Source organism: Camelus dromedarius, chromosome 7, assembly GCF_036321535.1.
Source record: "Camelus dromedarius isolate mCamDro1 chromosome 7, mCamDro1.pat, whole genome shotgun sequence".
Classification (NCBI taxonomy): Eukaryota; Metazoa; Chordata; class Mammalia; order Artiodactyla; family Camelidae; genus Camelus; species Camelus dromedarius.
In genome coordinates this window covers 61,657,467-61,678,116 of record NC_087442.1, presented here as the reverse complement: position 1 = coordinate 61,678,116, position 20,650 = coordinate 61,657,467, and the positions used below count along the sequence as shown (strand labels likewise).

The 20,650-nt window shown below is 37.6% G+C and overlaps 1 protein-coding gene across 1 annotated transcript in view; it reads right to left on the bottom strand.

Moving 5' to 3' along the window:
• The window catches only part of CALCR (calcitonin receptor), a 95,714-nt gene that overhangs the window by 39,051 nt on the left and 36,013 nt on the right, over positions 1-20,650 (bottom strand). The window contains exon 3 of the mRNA XM_010979670.3: positions 5,483-5,563. Coding sequence (XP_010977972.1) covers positions 5,483-5,533 — 51 coding nt within the window. The 5' untranslated portion in view covers positions 5,534-5,563. The remainder of the gene's footprint in view (positions 1-5,482; positions 5,564-20,650) is intronic.

The following is a 20,650-nucleotide window of genomic DNA, read 5'->3' as shown; positions in this document are numbered from 1 at the left end:
ATCATGTAAAAGTAGGTACCTTGGTGCAATAAATAAACTTTTTTAGTTGGATTTTCAGCTGATTTTTGCTTGTGCTTAGATTGCACACACTGCCAAAAATTTACCCCATTTATTCCACAGGACAAACAAAAATCTGTTCTTCTGAGATATTCTGCTTTGGATAATGGGCCTTAATTTCTTTAAATTGGTTTCATCAGCAGATGACTTATACAAGGTAATTCATTTTCACTGCTGAAAATCAGCGTAAATCTTATCTATTTCTCTGAGCGCTTTTGCATTTTCAGTGCAGGCTGGTGGTAGTTTTGCCCGTGCCTATTAATCCTCATTAGCATCATAGGCCCTGTTTATCAAAGTTGGTATGTATCTGAAAAGATGAATGTCTGACAAATTGTCCTAAGTTGTGTTTAGATAGATTTCCATTTCTTTTGTGGCTCTGATGTTTTTAGTGGTGCTTGAATCTGTGATTTTTTTTTGTTTTATATCCCTGTTCTGCTTACTGAGTTTTTTGGAGAAGGCTTGCAAGCTTCAGCCTGCATTGACTTTTCTTTCTCTGAAGTTAGAAATATTCTACCGTATCTTTTGAAACACACTTTTATTAGGCCTTATTCTGTTCTAATTATTCTAAGATTAAAGTTTTCCCAATGTAGTGATGGCAGAAATAGTGTTATGTACCTTCTCTATTCTCCACGGTCTAAAATAAACATCCTTATTAAGTTGACCTGTATACCCTAGGTTATTCATGGTAGAGCCTCACTGTTTTCCAGTGTATCTCATGTGTAGATAGAGCATCCTGTCTTATGAGACAGCCTATCTCTAAAGGCTAAATTGTACAACACATTAAACAATAAAAATTCACAGTAAAGAGAGCATGGAGCAAGAACAGCCAGGAGTAACTACAGATACAAGGCAGAATTTGAACTAGACCTTTAGTATACGTAGTGTCTGCACAGGGAGAAAGGAGAGGAAAGGCTTTCTGGATGGAGGGAACAGAGTGCAGGTAAGCCCAGAGGAAGGAAACGGCATGTGTGAAACACTAACGAAACCATTCTGCCTGGAGGGGAGCATATTTGAGGGTAAGAAATGAAATCATGGAAAATCAGATAATACAGAGCCCTGAGAAAACAAAGTGTCTGGGACATGAAAGGCTCCATATATTTTAGCTAATATTTTTTTAAAATAATGATATGATGATAAAGATATTTTGCAGTTTGATCAGTGAAGGTTGTGAAAGGAGAGTATTGGTAAAATTCACGTGGTAGGCATCAGATGTCCACAGATTCGAGCTGGACTTGATGACTTTATGATGGAACAAGAAAGAGCAACTCTCAGCACTTTCTCAGATAATGAAAGCATGGAGGTATATTTGAGTATAAGGAATGGAGAACAATAAGAGTTAAATAGCCCTGTATGACTGTAGAGAAAATGAGTGTGCCCCCAAGAAAGAGAAGGAATTGGGAAAGGAAAACCTTACTAGGAGAAGAAGGTAAGTTTTCTTTTGGACTGGATTTGGAGGTGCCAGTAAGTCATCTGAGTCGAAATCACTTGCAAACAGAAGAGGGTGAATACTAACTTAAAACATTACTGTTCTAATGCTAGATGGAATTTAGTTGACACTAAATTCAATTGTGGATATAGTTGACACTATTCTCTAAGTATTAGGATTATTTCTAATTTTAATTTGTGACAGAAGAAAAATTAATGAACTGACAATGATGAAAGGCGTACAAATCTTTTACCAATGTAGCTGAACACCATTTTGTCACATGACTCCTTTCCCACTGGTTTTAAGATCAATCGTTCAGCAATAGTCATTAAACTTGATGAGCCAAGCTTTACTGCAGATGCTGAGGATATAGTGCTGAATAAAACAAGCACCATCCTGCCCTCATGGAACTTACAGCCCAGCAAGAAAGACCAACACTAGAAATATTTCCTGACACCAGAAATTATGAAAGGTAAAGAATTATCAGTCATTAAATGCTCAGATATTTCATCAGGAATTGAGAGCTGGTCTGGGAGTAAGAAAAAGTATTTTGAAGAGATTTCATGTAAAGCCTTCCTTTTTGGATTTTATTAGCCTACATTTGTATGAATGTGTGTGTGTTTGAACAATCTGACTAAAGATCACGTAACCATAATCTTTAATTTATTGTCCTCAAAATATAAAATGATTGGTCCAGCTTATTCATCTATTTTACATTCTTTGTGGCTCTATTCTTATAATCTTTAGTTGATATGAAAATCATTTGATATATTACTTATCTCTGGTAATTTTCTCACCATCTTTAAATCAAATCAGAAGATGTAGTATGATGTCACATATAAATCTTTTCTGTCACTTACTAGATATTTTAGACACTAGGGACTATTTTTAAGTTTGACATTCCTTCCAGAAGTAACATTCTAAATTCTATCTTTAAACGGACTGAACAACCAGTTAGAAAACATTCCTGTGTTAGTCAGAACCTCATGGAAGCCATGGGGAGGCAGCATGTGCAAGAATAGCAAGTGGGAAACCCTCTACCTGTGTTTTCAATGACAACATCTGGCTTAACGCAGTTTTAACACCAGTAACAGTGGAGATACGACCATCTGAAAAAGTAGGTGTAGTTCCTGTAGATGACAGCAGCATTGATCTTATCATTCTTGCAATGTTGAAACAAACTCCAGTGAACTTTTAGAATCTGGTTCAGCAGAGATTGTTTCAACACTGAGGGAATGAAAAAAGTAGAAGCTCTGTCCTTAGATGAGCCATAATAAACTGAGTCCACTCCTGGTCTGGTTCATGTTTGAGCACTGATGATGGAATGTTTCCAGTGGTGGCTGAATGTTTCAGTGACTTTCTTCTGAAAATACACATTGAGGCATTCTGTTATCTGTATATATAACATATGTAGATATAGACACAGATAGAGATACATAGCTATTACATCAGTGTAATAGCTACAGAATTACTACTGCTTCAGGATAACACATATGCAAATTTCATCAAGTTCATTCAACATATTAAACTGTTTGCTGATGATTTCATACAAATAAAAATTGCTAGTGAGGTGGTATAATTTTCAGCAATAAAGAGGTAAAGAGAAGCAGCAGTGATTAGGAAAAACCACCAAGCAATGTGAAAAACTAGACTATTCCACTTATCATTAAGTGATATGTTTATATTGTATGTTTGTGGGATGTAAATAATTATGTAATTTTATGCTTACATGAAGATAGAAATGAGACATTATGGGCATGTTGTTTTTCTGAATAAAGACTGGAATTCAAAGTTTTACATATAAGACATCTTGCATGATTCCTCCAAAACAAAGACAAAAACCAACCTCTTAATTGTTGTCCTATGTAGCAGTTTAGCCGCCGTATATGTGATGTCACTCCTAAAGGCTCAAGTAGATGACGCCACACATACGACCGCCAAGCTGCCACCAACAGCTGTAGTCCGCAGCCGAAACATCGCTGTCCTTTCCCTTAATACTTTGAGTGCCTCCCACATGCCAGGCACTGTTCTAGGTTCTGAAGATTCAGCAGTGAACAAACTGGCAAGGTCCCTGCCCTCATGGAGCTTACATTCTAGGTTTCATCCACACTACTTACGGGTTCGAGAGGGAAAGCCATCTGATTTGAATGGCCATGTGTTTAAGTAATTCCTGCTTTGATGTAAGACAATCAGCCTCTTTTTGGGATATAGGTGGTTTCTAGAAGTACAGAGACAGAACAAGTAGAGAGCTGTTCTGTGTAGAACTTTGAGAAATGGTCCAAACCTACTGACTGTGGGGACCCAGGTTACAGTGTGGAAGGGAGAGACTGCTGCTGACTGCCATAGACAGAACTGCTCTAAGAGGAAGATGAATCCAGAGTCCACAAACTGATAAAGCCAACTTTCTGTGTCACTGTCCTTAATGATAATGTCAATGTTAGAATTTGTAGTTTTCAATTACTTTTCAGAACAACAAGGATAAAAGAACTTTGTAAAGTTCTTTTAGTAAAGTAAAAAGCCCTGTTTTTGCCAGGGAGGATCAGATGCCCGGTTGGTGTCCTATGTTCTTTCTACCTAAGCATTATGTAAACAACAAAACTGCTGCACAAATTCAACACAAATAGGGGAATACAGCTAAGTAAACAGTAACATAATGCTTCTCAGACCTACTTTTTCTATGTCTTTATTATTCTTTGTCATCATGAGCAAGATTTGAGCGCTCACTATGTGCTGAGCACTGTTCTAAGCCTATTGTATCCTGCAGATAAGGAAGAGGAGGTGAGGGTGTGGTTTTGGTAAATGTGGATCAGGCTAATAGTATGTGGTGACCCAAAATGATAGTTTCTTAAAGACCATTTGGAAATCAGGTTGGTAGAATTCAATAAACACATTGGTGAAGTTTTTTCATAATAATGTATCCAAGAAGTGACATTTTAGAGTAATTAGAATCAAGTTATTTTAAAAATTCCTTTTCTCTGAGGAGTATCAATGTGGAACATAGTGTTTTAGAAGAAAATTGATGTATCAAATTTTTTTATGGACAAATCCTCCAAATCAAATATGTAATCCAAATATAGACAGAATCAAATTTCTATTTGTCACAGTGAAGAGAGCACAAAGCCATTTAGGTGCCCTGTGCAGTTTATGTTTTTTAGTAAAAAGATGTCCACAAATCATAAAACATCTGTTATTCTCATGCAAATAAATGAAATTCTTCCACTCTTTGAATATTAAAATGTTATCAGGTAAAATTTGATGAAAGTGGCTACTTCAGTTTTTAAAACACACCAAAAATTATCTGCAGTCTTTATAGCAAAAAAGGTGATTGGATAATACTCAAACTATCTTATTATCTAGTAGTTTTAGTTTTTCTTCTCTCAATGTCTAATTATATGCTTTATGGAACAAAACTAGGCATATTCACATAGGGTTTCATTTGAGGTATGAATAGCAGTTTCAATACGAATAGAATATATCAATATTTCTGGATCTATAGAATATGACATAAAACTTGGGCATTTACAGACAATAAAATATTCTAATAGTTTCCATAGTATTGTTTAAAATTTATTATATTTCCAATGGCATGAAGGTACCTGTATTTCCAAATACTGGATTACTTTTAGCAACTTACATTGCACTTTGTCTAAAGCTTAAAACATGACAGTCTTACATAATATATACACTTACATAATATATATAATAATATACTCATTATTCAAACAGGTTCGAAAGGGCTACATTAACAATCATTCCCCCAAGCTATCTGATGTATAATATTACAAAATGAAAACTCCCTTTAAAATGAACACTTATGGAATATTAGTAATAGTTTTCCTTGAATAACGTGAAGAGGAGATTTCTTAACAAAGTATTAAGAAAATTATAGTTTTGGCTTCTGGAGAACAACGTCTACCCTTGCAAATACCCATTCAATCATCCTCAAACTGTTTCAGCATTCATGATGAACATAGCTTAGCATCACTTCGTTTCACTTACATTTAGGAAGAGCAAGAAGATGAAGCACCAGCGTACTGGTGTGAGCTTCATTTTTGGTCTCAGAAGATGATCTTCCAAGTCCTAGAAAAATATAAAAGTAACAACGACATTTAAATTAATATAGCTCTAATATTGACCATGGCCTTTTTTTTCATGTCTTTTTGACTTGAAGACGATCAATGACCCAAGACACCCTAAAAAAAAAAAAAACCATGTAAGTAAGAACAGTCTGATTGTGAGGCAAATGCAGCGGCATGTTCCGTTGCCCTTCCTTTCAGCCAGGAAACAACTGTTGTCTGGTTATTGTCTTAAGTCCTCCCGTTAAGAAATACTTATCGGGACTAAAAGAAAAGATTCCGAGAAATCAAGAGCAATCAATGTGGACTTCAGTCAACATGCGGCATCAACAGAACTGCTGAAAATTTCAGTGGAAACATCCACCAAAAAGTCACTTCAATGTACATGAACAAATAAAATCTGTGCTGTGTAAAGGAAACAACCGCTATGCCTTCTAGGTAATCAAAAGGCCAACTTTTACTTAAGGAGTCTTATTTAGAGCCTTGAGGTTTTTTCTTTCCTACAAATTCTTTCTCAAGCTTTAAACTGCTCTTCAGAGTAAATTTCTTCCATGGCAAGGCTGGTGGCACCAGCTTCCATGGCACCTAACAGCTCACCATTCTACTCAAGAGCACAACAGTCAGAAACAGGCTGCTTGGTTACAAGTATCAACAATTTTTCATGACTCTGCATATAACTTTACACAAGGAAAGATAATGAGGGGTGAAAATGTAAAAGAAAATTTCTTTTCATCAGTGGGATTTGTGTGAAAACTATTTCAACTGGGGGCGAATGGTTATAATTGCATCTAACACTATATTGATTGTACCACTTTTAGATTTTACATATTCTGCTAGGTATGAGTTAGTATCCATTCTGTGTGCCCGTGGTGGGCTGCACTCCACAGGCCTGTAAGCCTTGTAGTTGTCCAGCCCTGAGACTGAAGAAAGAGCCTGGAGACAAGGACAGAGACATCAATGGTTTATGGGACACGCGATCTTAAGCAAAAGGTCCTGGAATGATATCCTACCATTTATAGCAGATGGTAGGCAAGAAATGGCGGCAATCTTCACTCCTCCAGGGAGAAGGAGCCTACCATTTATAGGGAGAATTGACAACAGGTTGGCTCAGTTACTAGGAAAACCAGCAACTAGGGCAGGGGGAAAGCACGTAGGCAGTTGCTAATTAGGCCCTACGATTAAGAGGACTGGGTAGTCATGTGAGAAAAGCAGGGACTGGTCAAGTGGGGGATATACAAAGAGCAAGAGAACAGTTATCTTGAATGGCCTAACCATACCCTCCACTCGATCCTTACAATCTTAGTTTGCCCCTCTTCGGTGATAACCCTCAGCGATGTAGAGGTGCACTGCAGCCAAATGCCACACATGCCTTACGGACAGCGACAGCTAACGCATATCAAGAGTCCAAGAGGTGGGCAAACTTTGGAGCCAGGGCCTTATCAGGTCAGTTTTCCATGGAAGTCCAGAGGAGGATGACCATGCCATCTTGCTACAGCAACCCAGCAATCAAACTCATTTTGCAGTGAGGCCATCATTGTCTCCCAGTCTGAGAACAGATTCCCTCTGCCCACACTGGGGATGTAAGCTGTTTCACAGCCACAATACAAGGAAAATCATGACCATGAAGCAAGATATAAGCAGTAACAGCATCCTGAGATAATGGTAACTTTGCCTGTGGTTTTTGTCCTGGCCTGCTGTACCATACACTGCCTGTCCACCCTCAGTCCCCGCAGCTGGTGCTGAGTACTGGAGAGGTCGTAAAACAATGGACCACAAAGTTAACATAATAATGCCTTTCTCCAAAGGGAGCCCAGTAGTTGCCTTAATAGTCTTAGGTGGGGCTGAGTAGAAAGCAGGTGAAGTCTGTAAGGCCCTTTCTAATCTATTCCCCACGAGGCAGCAAACCCAAACACCGGGGTCTTAACTGCCAGCCCCAGGGCCATTTTATAATGTGTTCCCCTGGAGGGTAGATCCTATGGCAAGGGCAAAAGCAAGTTACCCTGACCGACAGTTGGCAGCGGTCCTCCGGTGGTCAACATTTGAACTTGGATTCTGTTGAGTAGTTACCTCCGGGTTAACACTGCGTAAGCACTGGGGCGATTGCTCCTGGGATGTGTTCACATGAGAGAGCACGTTTCCCTTCTCAATTTTTGTTTAAATCATTCATTCACTGCTTCAACTAGCCCGGCAGCAGTGGGGCTGTAGGGCGTGTGGAAATGACAAAGTATTGCATTTTTATCAGCTTATTCCTGAACTTCATGACCAGTAAGGTGGGGCTTTTTGCATTTCCTGATGACTCAGGTGGGCCTTCTGTAATGTATCCCACCTGTTGTAACACAGTGTAGACTACATATAGCTATGTTCCATCACACACTATCATTGCTCTGCCCCTTCCATAGCTGGGATCAGAAGCCCAAGGGTATTTTACCGTTGCCACAACCAAACCCTTCTGGGTAACTGGCAATGTCCAATTCGCAAGCCTGTCCCTAAGTTAATATCCCTGAATCCTGTGACTGGAATTGTTTAGGGGTGGCGGGTTGGGGGTATGTTTGTCATTCCCAACCATGTAAGGCCCAAGTATTTGAGAGATAATCCAGGACCTTGCATTTTGCCTGTATTCAACAGCCATCCCCATGCAACCAGATGAGCCACAAGCACAGGGCTGCTACTTTTAAATCAGAAAGAGGCTCTGAGGTTAACAGGATATCATCAATATAATGGATAAGAAAGACATCTCTCGTGGTAGACAGCTGCCCAGGGCCCCACACACCAGTGGACAACCACCTCGGGATCACCCCCGCAACTTTCCATACCCTGTCTTTGTTTTCCGGCATCTCGGTGTACAAGGGAGTTTTCCTGGTCTCTTGGCTGGCTTCCCAATCCTTGGGCTGCAACCTACAGGCCCGCAGGCCTTGTAGTTGCCTAGCCTTAGGACCAAAGAGCCCAGAGACAGAGACAGACACCCGTGGCTTATCGGACAGGGGATCTTAAGCAAAAAGATCCTGGAGTAACACCCCACCGCCGACGGCAAGCAAGACATGGCAGCAACCTTCGAAACTTGGGGGAGGAGGAAGCTACTATTTATAGGTGGAATTGATGTCAGGTGGGTGGCTCAGGTACCAGGGAAACCAGCAGCTGGGGCAGGGGGCAAGCACTGTAAGTAGTTACTGATTAGGCCCTATAATTAAGAGAATTGGATAGTCCTGTGAGAGAAGCAGGGGCTGGTCAGGCAGGGAATGTACAAAGAGTGAGAGAACAGCCGTCTTAAATGGCCTAACCATACAGTGCCTAATGTCCTTGTCCCCAAAAGGGTAAACTGTATTCAATTTACATATCAGTAGGCCAGGAAACTGAGAATGCAAAGTATAATTTTCAAGTGTCATCTTATATGCTGGGCATTATTCATTGTTTCTGATCTACTTCAAGCCCACTAGGAAGTTAAAAACACACATGTACATGTATTCACAGCTAAGGCGTTACAAGGGATGCAAAATATGGGTGAGCTGGATGAGATATGTATGGTTCCATTACAAGAAACTGAGCATGGTGGTGGAGGGGAGTAGTATGAATAAGACATGTGCTAAAATAACTATAATGCAGGCTGGGTAAAAAGTTCACTAAAATGGTACAAACACATAGCTTCATAAAAAATTATTTCTGATTTTTAATATTTTTAATTAGCCCTGTTTAAAATGAAAGTCCAGGCCAAGGGCATCACAGGTAGAAGGCTGCTTTTGTGACGACCTACTTGTATGATTAAGAGCTGTGTGCCTAGATCAGTGCTTAAGGCCTTATGCTCATCACCTAAATTAATTCTCTCAACAACCCTAAGAGAGAAGGTTTTCAGGTAAGAAAGTGGCAGAGCAGGGATTCAATATTGGATCTCTGAGATCTTATAGTCCAAGTACTTAGTGACTATGTAGTAATGTCTTCCTGATTTTAATTTCTATAGAACTGGCTTAAAAATAGAGGATTTGGGTTCCTCTTTCTTACTCCTTGCTGAAAATTAAATAAACTAGGTACACAGTACAGAAAAAACTGGCTAAGACTTTTCTACTTCTCATTACCCACAAAAGGTTGTTAATCATAACATACCTATCCACTCACCAGTTAGGAAAATTTGGGGAGTTAATTTCAAATAGACTGCATTTATGCCAAATTAGGTGCCAGAGGAGACTGAAACAATTAATGAAGCGAAAATTTCAGGCTAACTACGGAAGTAGATATTGTGTAGACTTGTGGTTCTTAGATTTCGGTTTATGCATAACTTGAGTGGCAAAGGAGTTCAAGAATCATTTGCCCCATCCATTTATGCCTTCCACTGCATGTATGTGTACACAAATGTATAATCATTACATACATGTTCTTTTTTGAAGTTGACAGAAAAAAATGTCATTAGTTCATTCTAAGAATAAAATTGTGGGCAGTGATTATAGACAAACAGATCATAAACATTGATGGCACAAGAAAAAGCTTCATCTAAAAAGCCTTTTGGACCTCATTTGTAGATAAACGACACTAGATATTTTTCCAAACAGGTGTTTAAGTTTTAGGTACACCATGATTATGGAATAGAACTCTCTTGATAAGAAACATATAACATGATCTGAGATTTTCATTTTTATAGGATATAACATAATTGTCACAATTGGGTAATGTATACCTCTTTCAACATTGCCTTTGTAGTGTCATAACATCATGAAAAATTTTATACATGTATTTCTTTAGGAATGTATTTTAGAATTCAAGTTAGTTTTCAAGGGCTCTTCAGTTGAGGTTTGACTGAAGGGTTATTCAATTAACGATACTTGAATCAAGGACTCTGTTCCAGCTACATTTTTAATTCAAGGACCATGTTTAAGATTCTATAAATATTTAGAAAATAATTCCCAAATAAATTGATAGAACTTTGAAAATTGGGAGAACAAGGACTCAGACCATCTACATGGTTAGTGGTTAGAAAGGATGAATTAATAAGGATGTTCTTCCTTTGGGACCTATACAACGAGTTAACTTTAGCATTAAATTGAAAGGCTTGGGGAGATTTTTCATCTTATCTTTTAATGCTATCTTTATGCATTCATTTAAGTTATTACATGCAATACGAGAGATGGTTTCTAAATAAGATAATAACAGTGGCCCCCGTGTCAGTAGCTAAATTGGTAATTGCAAGTCAAAGCAGTTTAAATCTACACAATTACTACTACACAAATCAATTATATCAGCAACAGAAAGACTGACAAAAATGAAATATTTTCCAAAAAAGATGTCAATGTAGTAAGTTTTAAAAATAAGAAGTAAAACTAAGATTTTCCATCATCAAATAAAATTAGTGAAATGATTTTAAATGTTTTAACTTTTCCGGTTATTTTGTGTTAATCACAACAGAAAATCATACGCTCTTGGGCTTAAAGTTTGTCAATAGTTTCTGTCTCTTAACATTCAGAAATATATTCTAAAATAATGAGAGATCTTCTAATATGCCTTTATATAATAAATCTCTATTGGGCTTGGACTATGAACTGGCTTATCCATATTGGGAACAAAGCCAATAAAATTCTACTTCTCTCCCAAATACTCTTTATTAATTTTTTACCTAAGCCCTTGAGCCATATTCTATTTACTTTTTTTTTTGGTGGCCCAGGTGTTGACAATGAAATATCCCCCTTAAATTCCTGCGGAGGATGGGGTGGCTAGAAATTAACTTCTCTTTGTTTTACACTTGCCTTTCACTTTCCCTGAAGAAAAACGGAGTAGAGAGGAAAAGGGAACTTCTCTGTCAGGAGGCATTTGGCATGCTTTTTATTTGACTTTTTAGAAACAAAATGATCCTTAACTGGTATAAGGGAAGTAGTTATTTTAAGGGGCAAAAATTACATGAAAATTATGACTCCTCTTTCTTGATCATAGAAAATCCAACTTCTACTTTAAAAATTCTATGGGGGCAGAAATGATCTGTGACATAGAAGGAAAACACTAAGCTGTGAGGCTGAACCATAATGAAGATCTACTCCAGGTAAGTTGGCATCAATTTAGCATTCTCAGAACCACCAGCCCATCTGCTCAGGAAACATTAAGATGACCTTTGGCAAATTAGATTGTATGTTTTCACTTGGAGGGTGACCTGGTATTGGTCAGAGAGAATGAAGTTTTGTTTTTAGGAGTTGGACTCTGCCTGAATCCGTGACTGAGCTGAGGGCGGAGTGAGGCACAGAGGTGTGTGCAGGTTCAAATAAAAGTGTGGCTGAGAGGGATCCCATAAGATTCCCAGGAAAAACTCTTTTCCACAAATCTCTGAAATTCTTCCCAACAATATTGGTTTTTAGACAGGAAATGATGAAGTCTTATCTTGCACATTACTGAAAATCTAATTTAGGGAGTCATTCTCTCAAAAGTTGCTGGCAACTCAGAGACTCAAGTTATTAGAAATATGATATTGTTACCTGGGAAAGAGAAGATCCTAACAGAGTATTTAAGAACTAACAGGCTTCCTAACCTCATATCATATAAATAAACAGATGCCCTAGGTCCTTTTGGACCTTTTAGTACATATGACAAAAATGAAACAAAATGAGAAAACTTTCAAGACAACTCAGCAAAAAATTACAATTTTAGAATCAATCTAAAACGTCTGAGGTCAACTGCTTTCAAAGCAGAGAGTAGATTCATTTTCTTTCTAAAGACTTTGTCCAAAGCAACATTTGGAATACTTACACTTGGAGATTAACTTTCTGCCAAATGCAGAAGTTTCCAGTTTATTTCCTCAATGAAAATCATTCCATCAAGTGAATCTTATTTATTCCAGGAACAACGTTGCATTTATAGGCTACGTCCCTGACTAAGGACTCAGCATCAAGTCAATCATGTACAAGATATCAGTGTATCATGAAAGCCTAAACATAGACTTGAAAAAATCTCTATGGTAAAATTAGTAATATTTAATTCTAATTCCAAAATGTGGATATTTATAGGCTGAATACATAAAAATAGTTTCCCTCCATCATTAGTTTGACCTAAAGCTTCCCTATAATCATATTAGTTAGGCATTATTTTTATATACTTTTGCTAACTTTTTTAATATAGAAGGGATTTGGAATGGCCTATCTTAAAAACAAAAACAATAATCTTTTCTAAAGGCTCTTGAGACTTTTTTTCCTCCCTATAAATTTCCCTGTCATGAGAAAAGGCACTCATTTACATTATTTTACTGATCAAGCAGATCAGAATAGCGAGTACTCTATAATTATTTACATTGATGATATAAAAATGTGTCTTCCCCTAAAACAATATTTTGAAGTCAGCATTTCTCTGCTCTGATTTTCCTAGTTCAGAGTAACATGAGAAGCTACAGACCTGTCCAAAAGCCATGGGGAGAAGGTCCAGGTTAAGTACTAAGGTGGGGTTAATCTTTCACTGCCAGAAAGCTCCCAGGCCTCTATGGGACAGCTCTGCAAAGACTCCACCTCTCCCAGTGGGCCAAGGGAGCATGCGTTAGGGAGTGCTAGCTTTCCCAAGGGGGCTTTCATCAGTCTTTTGAGGAAAGCTAGGAATAACACTGTAGTTTGCATATGCTGCATCAACAAGTCTAGGCCAAGAGAACAGGGGCGCCTCTACAGTGTTAATTGGGAGAGTGACAGGGTTCTACTTGGAAATGGGCTGGGAAGGAGCAATCCTAGAGGCAGAGACAGTCAGGGAGCTGGGCCTGGGGTGGGGGTGGGGGGTTGGAGAAGACTTCATAAAGGAGATGACCTTGAGCTGAGAACAGAAAGGTAAGTGTAAAAATATACAAGGTGAAAAAATACACCTATATATTGCCAGGGACACAAAACATGTAATTAAGAAAAGCATGGTGATAATAACTAGAAATTTTACAATAACAACAGTTGGCTCTCAGAGAGAAGAGAATGGAGTGAGATTGGGGAAGAATTCATAGGGTACTGCAGACGATTGTCTTAAACACAAAATTGCTGGATACCTGGTATGGCCAGGAGCCATGCTATTGAATTTCACAACAACTCTGCATGGTACATGGTAATTTCATTTCACTGAGGAAGAAACTGCATCCAGAGACACTGAGACTTATTCAAAGTCTTCCATTTAGTAAGAGGTAGAATCTAAATCCAAACCAAGTTTTTCTGACTCTACAAGTCCATGTTTTCATTTTCCCAGTACTTCCTGGTTATTTCTTCACTTTAGAAAAGCATTTCTTTTGTTTCATGGTACCATAATTGGCAATAAAAGTAATTCAGAGTCTTACAAATATACATAAGACTTTTATAAAATTTACATGGAATTCATAATCATTTAGTGAGTATAAACATGGGGAATGTGCTCTTGCTTAATTAAATCCAGCTGGAGATCCTAAAATATTTAGGATAATTATATTTTCGATAGGATGAATTAGTATGACTTATACAGATAATCTGAGAGGTCTAATTAAAAAGCAACTCTTTTTCAAAGTAGAAGAGGCTCTTCAGCAGTTCTTGAAGAGCTCCGTGCAGTTTGGCTGCATCTGCCTCTTACACACACACAAGAGTATCATATGACTCCACAGAAAACTGTCTGGTTCTAAATAGCACTCACAAATGTTTTTCCTCCATAAATGGCAACACCGACATAATTTATGATAACCACTTTCCATCCTACATATGATTACCGTACTTAGGAACTGGTATCTAAATATTATAAGGCAGTAGTGCCTGCTATATTAAAAAAAAAAAAATTTAAGGCAAACCAGAAGTCCCAAAAAGGCCAGGAGTGACCATTAACACTCTCCAAATACATGTCCATTCTCAAATCCAGACACAGAGCTACTGCAGGAGATTGCTGCTTCTCTGTAATGCTCTGGGCTCCCTGGAACGCCCAGAGATGTGGTCTTTACCTGCAAAGGAATCCTGACCCCTCTCCTCTCACTGTGCTTCTAGAATGTTCCTGAATTAATTCTGGCTTCAAGAAAATGGGATATAAGTAACCCCAAAGGACAATTATAAGTCTCAAATGCTTCAAAAAATATTTTTAAAAATTTCAAGGAAGACCAAGCTAATCATTCATGTTAATAAATGTTAAAATGAAAACAATCTAACAACATCTATTGCTCAGAGTAAAAGTATATACATATATTTTTATTTGCTATGTCACTCTGTTGAGTACTGCAATATAGAACCACTGGTTTCTCACAGAATAGCTAATTTCAAAAGATATTTCTTCCGTTTTTGTATTTCTGTTCATTTGAGGTGTTCTCTTATGTTTTCGTCTTAATAGTTCTATACATGTTTTAAAAGGTGATATTTTCTAGAGTGCTGTTTTTTCAACAAAACCTCTTAAACTTTCCACATGGCAAATGACCAAGCTAGATATGAAACCCTGCTATGGCATTTATGAGCTGTGTGACCTTGAGAAAGTCAGTCAGTCTCTCTGAGGCTCCATTTCCTCATTTGAAAAATGAGAATCTTAATGCCTGTCTTATGGTGTTAATATGAACTTCAGGGAAGTTTGGTCCATAAAACATTTGACAGGCAGTAAGCACTCACTATATAGACACTTACTTTTACTGTGGCCTGGGTGTGTTCCATTTGTCTTTGAGAATAAACTGTAATTTAAGTATGACGCCTCTAGACAGCCCAGTAAGTCAGGGATAGGGCCCAAATCAGCCAGAGAAGTAGAAAGTCCTTAGAAGACTTACAGAATTAAGATAATAACTTTTATCTTTGTGTGCAGTAAGATTATTAGGAGAGATTCACACATTTATGAGGTTGTTTTTGCACACTGCTAGTAAAATTTTTCCTCTCATAACCTAACTTACATATTTAAAACTTCTGTTCACACACATACTATCCCTTACACCATCTCTGTCATTATAATTATAAGGAACAATCTTCAATGCTATCTGAAAATTATTCTGCTCTCAAACTGGCCTTTTAAAATAACCTCAGATAATCTATCGAGGCCATCTGACCAGACTTTTCCATGTGCCTTGTGAATAGCCTTGTTACCTTAAAAAGTGGTAATTCACTGACACTGTATGAAGAAAATATTTAGCAAATAACAATAATAACAGTAGTAACAATAGTTAATATTATTACATTTACCATGTATTAGTAATGCCCAAAGTGCTTTATTTATGTCATCTCATTTAATTGTCACAGTACTAGATGAGGTGGGTTCTACTGCCATTTACAGATGAAAAAAAAAATGAGGCACAGAGGGATTGAGAAGAGAAGAAGGAGAAATTGACATGGCATGTCCTGAGAACATCAATATTAAGGCATGTTGCCTTAGACATACCAGATGCAACTGAGCAAAGACCTTTCAAACTAAAGAAATAAGAAGAAAGGGCAAGTGACAATGAAAGCAATAAAATCACAGCATTCCTATCTCTGTTCTCTTTCCTCTCTGTGGAAAGCATCCTTTGAGTATATCATCCATATATAGAACCAGTTCTGTGTCCCAAGCAGATGAAGAAAGCATTTTAGGAAGTGCCATAAGTATTTATGAAACAGTATTTATAACTAAAATTGGAAGAAAACCTAAAGAATGTAAATAGTTACTGAAGTTACAAATATTAATATTCTAGTGATATTACTGATCCATACTTTTGTCCTGGTTTTACCGCTCACAGTTACCCGTGTCATCTCAGGTTAATCAATACATGCTCTTGTTTCCCATCTATAAAATAAAAGGGCTTTATTAGTGGGTGTCTACGGTCTCTTGAAACTTACATTTTCTAGTTCTTATAACAGCTCAGGAAATTTCGTTCTAATCTTTCATATGATGTTCTGCTCTTTAATATATTTTAAGACCAAGGTCCTTTTCAAACTGCACTTGACCTCTACCCACAAGGCCAGCTTCTTGTCTCAGTCATTGAAATGAAGGCATGAGAGATTTCCTTTGCCTTGAAAACCGGGAAAATGATACTGACATCCTATAGATTTAATCTGCTTCGCTCTGTTTGCTGACTGGGTTATTTATTTCTGCTGTGATACTGGCCTAATAAAAAAATTAGCTAGTTCCAGTTGTGGCCAAGACAGGCAGGACCTATTTTAAGGGAGTTATGCCCACCTTCAACATAATGAGAATAAACTGTTGGTTAATTCATAGTGCAAGGGAAGAGATGGAAAGCTTCTTTGTTAGTCTATGTTATAATGGAATTTTCATTTAAAGGTCCAGTGCTTCTGCAGAATAATCAGCACATTTCCTTGTGTCAGTCTCAATCTCCTTACCTGCCAGGAGTAGATTCCTCACACCAATATAGAGAACAGAAAGGTATGAGCAGGATTCCTACAAAGCTTAGCATCCTTAAGAGTGCATTGTTCTAAATCTTTGAATTGTACGCTGTATTATATTGATTTCTATATACATGATCTCAATTGTACCTCACAACAACCCTTGATGGTGACAGAATATTTCATTTATTCATATTCAAATATGAATATATAAATTCATATTATATTTCACTTATAAAGAAATGAGGCTTAGATAAGTGAAACTTGCCCATGTTTTACCATATGTATAAAGGCTAGATAGAGGACTAGAAGCCAAAGGAATGTGCCATTATTACCCAAGTTAGAAATGCTAAGGAAAGGATTAGAACCCAAGCCTTACTATTGAAGGCTTGTTGTATTTTTGCCCTACTGTGTATCTATCTCTATCTCTACCTATCTACATATCTATCTATCTATCCTTCCATCCATCTGTTTATGCAAAGATCATCTCTTATTGTAGGATGATGGATGAAGTTTCCGATATTGGGATATTTCTTTTATAATAAAAAAGTAATAATCAGTTAACTAGAAGTCCTTCATAAAATATAAATGGCCAAGAAGAGAGGATTATGTTGCATCACTCTTAAATTATGATGCAATAGGAGACCACTTGAGGATGCAAAGCTGTAAATTCATAGAATTGAAAATGAAAAGGAATTGTGGCTCATAGCATGAGAGTAAGTCCAAAGAGGACAGGCTTGGATAGGACATTGATGTGTTTTTTGCCCATTAGAACCATGAGAGCATGAAACGGCTGGTGTTCGAAAAGGGGATACCATAAAGGTGTCAGGAGGGTGTCAAGATAAGCCGCTACTTCGCAGTTCGGCCTCTGCCTAGTCTGTGAGGGACTTGAGAGGTGATTCCACCTTCCCCTGGGGAGTCAGAACTGAAGATTTTTTTTACCACTCAATACTTATCACAGTTCCAGTATATATTTATATACACTAAAATAAACATATAAAAATATATTTATACAAATGTATATGTATGATATGTAAGTTTTATAAGTTAATGTATATTATATGCTATTCATTAAAAGGTATACATTTGTATTTAAATTTTATATCTAAGTATTATCTATCTCTCCATTTACAGGGTGTCTTAAAAGTCTTCATATAGTTTTAAACTTTAATGCCTTCCAAACTATAAATGCTATGAACTTACAAAACTGTCATTCAAAAATTCAATTTCTTAAATTTATCTTACACTTATTTAAGTTTTATCATTTTTGAGTGATATACTTTTCATTAAAAAAAATTTAAAACATTTTGTCATCTGATAAAAGATGACAAACAACTGAAGCAGGTAGACATCTTCAGCAAATGACCAAATAGTTCTTGAAGGAAAGCATCCAAAACAAACTTCACTGATTTCGAAATGTTGTCTAGGGATAGCTCTATATGTCAGCTTCTGGGACAAAACAGTGGCCCACAGCTGTTGTGAAAGATAAGCATAAACCACAGAAGCACCTCACACATCTAAGCTATGACCAATTTTGCTATTTTTATGGGAATGTTAGATACATGCTCTCCTGACAGTGGAGGATGCTCCCCAGTCCCTTCGTGACTGCTAGAGCCATCTGGGGACTCAGCAGGTGGACCAGTTTGTATATTCTAGAAGCTGTATAGATTATGTAACTACAGACTTTCTTCTCACCTTTTAGTTTAACTTTAATACCACACCACACAAGAGAGTTGGCTCCATTTCATTTATTCGGATCAATGTAATATATAAGACAGGAGGTCCATAATTTCCTTTATATAAAAAGTGCTTAAGATTATCCATAAGTGGTGCATTTTAAAATTCATTAAAGATCTTTGGCATGTTCCATTAGCAAGGTTCACAGATGGCAATTAGTCACACAGGTGCTGGTGATCGAGGAGAGCAGCACCATCTAGGAAAAGAACCTCTGAATCTCCAGAAACAAACAGTAATATTAGATGCTACTCGAAGCACCTCCTATCAATACTTTAGCCTCCTTAGATCTTTATATAAATCCTTTGCTCATTAATCAACACACAGTACACCTTAAACTTACACAATGTTATATGTCAATTATATCTCAATAAAGCTGGGGGAAAAATACATTTTTGCTCATTTTAGAGCTTTCTAAATGCAACTGACGGAAAATCCAATCCTAGCAGGACAGTTGGTCCTTTAAGCCAGTGGTCCTCCAAGTGTAGTTCCTGGACCAGCAGGAGCTTGGGAGCTTGTTAGAAATGCAAATACGTTGGCCCCACCCCAGGCCTATTGAGCCAAAACCTCTCGTGGTGAGGCCAAGCAATCAGTGTTTTTACAAATCCTCCAGATGATTCCCATACAAGCTACATTTTGAGAACCTCTGTTATAAGCTACATGGAGGTGCCTGGGAAAAAAGGCTCTCCAGAGATAACCCAGTGGAATGTAACAATATTATAATTCATATTATATTTAAATTATAAAGCATTATTTGGTCATGGACAGGGTGTTTCTTCATTTTTAATTCATTGGAATGTATTTAAATTAATAATTCATCAACATACCGCTATACAGATGTTAAATGTGACTTCTTTCTGTGAAGAAGAATTTGCTTTAGGCAATTAGTAATATGAACACTATTGAATACTCTCAAATACTGTCTATTGGTAGCCACGCATAAGTAATTGCCATAACTGTGGGATATGAATAAAAGCAAGTAGTGGTAAAATAATCAAAGTTCAGTATTTCCCTCCTTGTCAATTTCAGGGAAGATATATGAGTAAGTCTCTCTAAAGGCAAGTGCGAGCTCTATAGCAAATAGCTATCCCCACGTGCCTCAAAGAGATTATATCTGGTGTTCGAAGGGTTTAGCCCCAAGAGTGGGACAGAGCTGAAGACAGAAAGGGAACTCTTCTCAGTCTCTCACAGAGTGCTTCACTATCCACTCGTCACTATTGTATCTTTATAAGTGCGTCTGCATATAGGCAGATATTCAAGAGGTTAAGTTTAAAGAGACCCCAAGCTGCAGAGAATGTAGTTCGTTGACAGGACGCTTTACAGATGGATAACGATAGTAATGAGAAAGCTGCATAATTGCTCTTAGTGGTGGGCCAAAGTCTCAGCCAATGGCTGATATACATGGAACAAAATTATTAAGGTACTTTGTTTCAGAATTGGAATGGTTCCCAAATTAGAACAGACCCACTAACAGTCCATCTGGTTAGATTTTGGAATGATGGACAGACTGCAGCCTATGGAAGCAATTCTTTAGAATAAAAATGGCAAGGGTGCTCCTTTGCCAATAAACCCAGATGACTTTGCAGGAATTTAATATACATCTGTAACACAGTGCCTTGATTGCTCACATCCAGAGCAGAAAAATCTCCCCCTAAAAGTGAGTATTCAATGTCATTGGTGTGAAAGATAATTTCCCATTTCCTGGTCAATGCAGAAATGCTTGGCAAACTAGATGTAGGATCAACTCGTTTGGCTGATATGCTTTATAAAGGATCAATGTACTGCCAAATCAGTGGGGAAAATGGTGCTCTGACTTTCCTTCATATGCTTCTGGTATGTACAGGAGTCACAGAGAACCAAGCCTTCTTCAGATCATGGATAAAATTAGGGCTGGACTTAAATTTAGGAAGAAAGTGATCGTATGTTCCAGCTGGTTGACTAGCAACTACTTTAGTTAGGTTAGCCAATTTCAAATACTACTATTTTGCTCAAAGAATGATTGTGGAATAAAAGTCTCCAAAAGATTTACAGTTCTAGATCCAAGAGAAGAGCTTTGATTTTTTTTTCCCTCTTAGGCATATGCAGTCTAACCCACAGAACACAGTCAGGGGGATTACCCCGTATGGGCTGGGGCT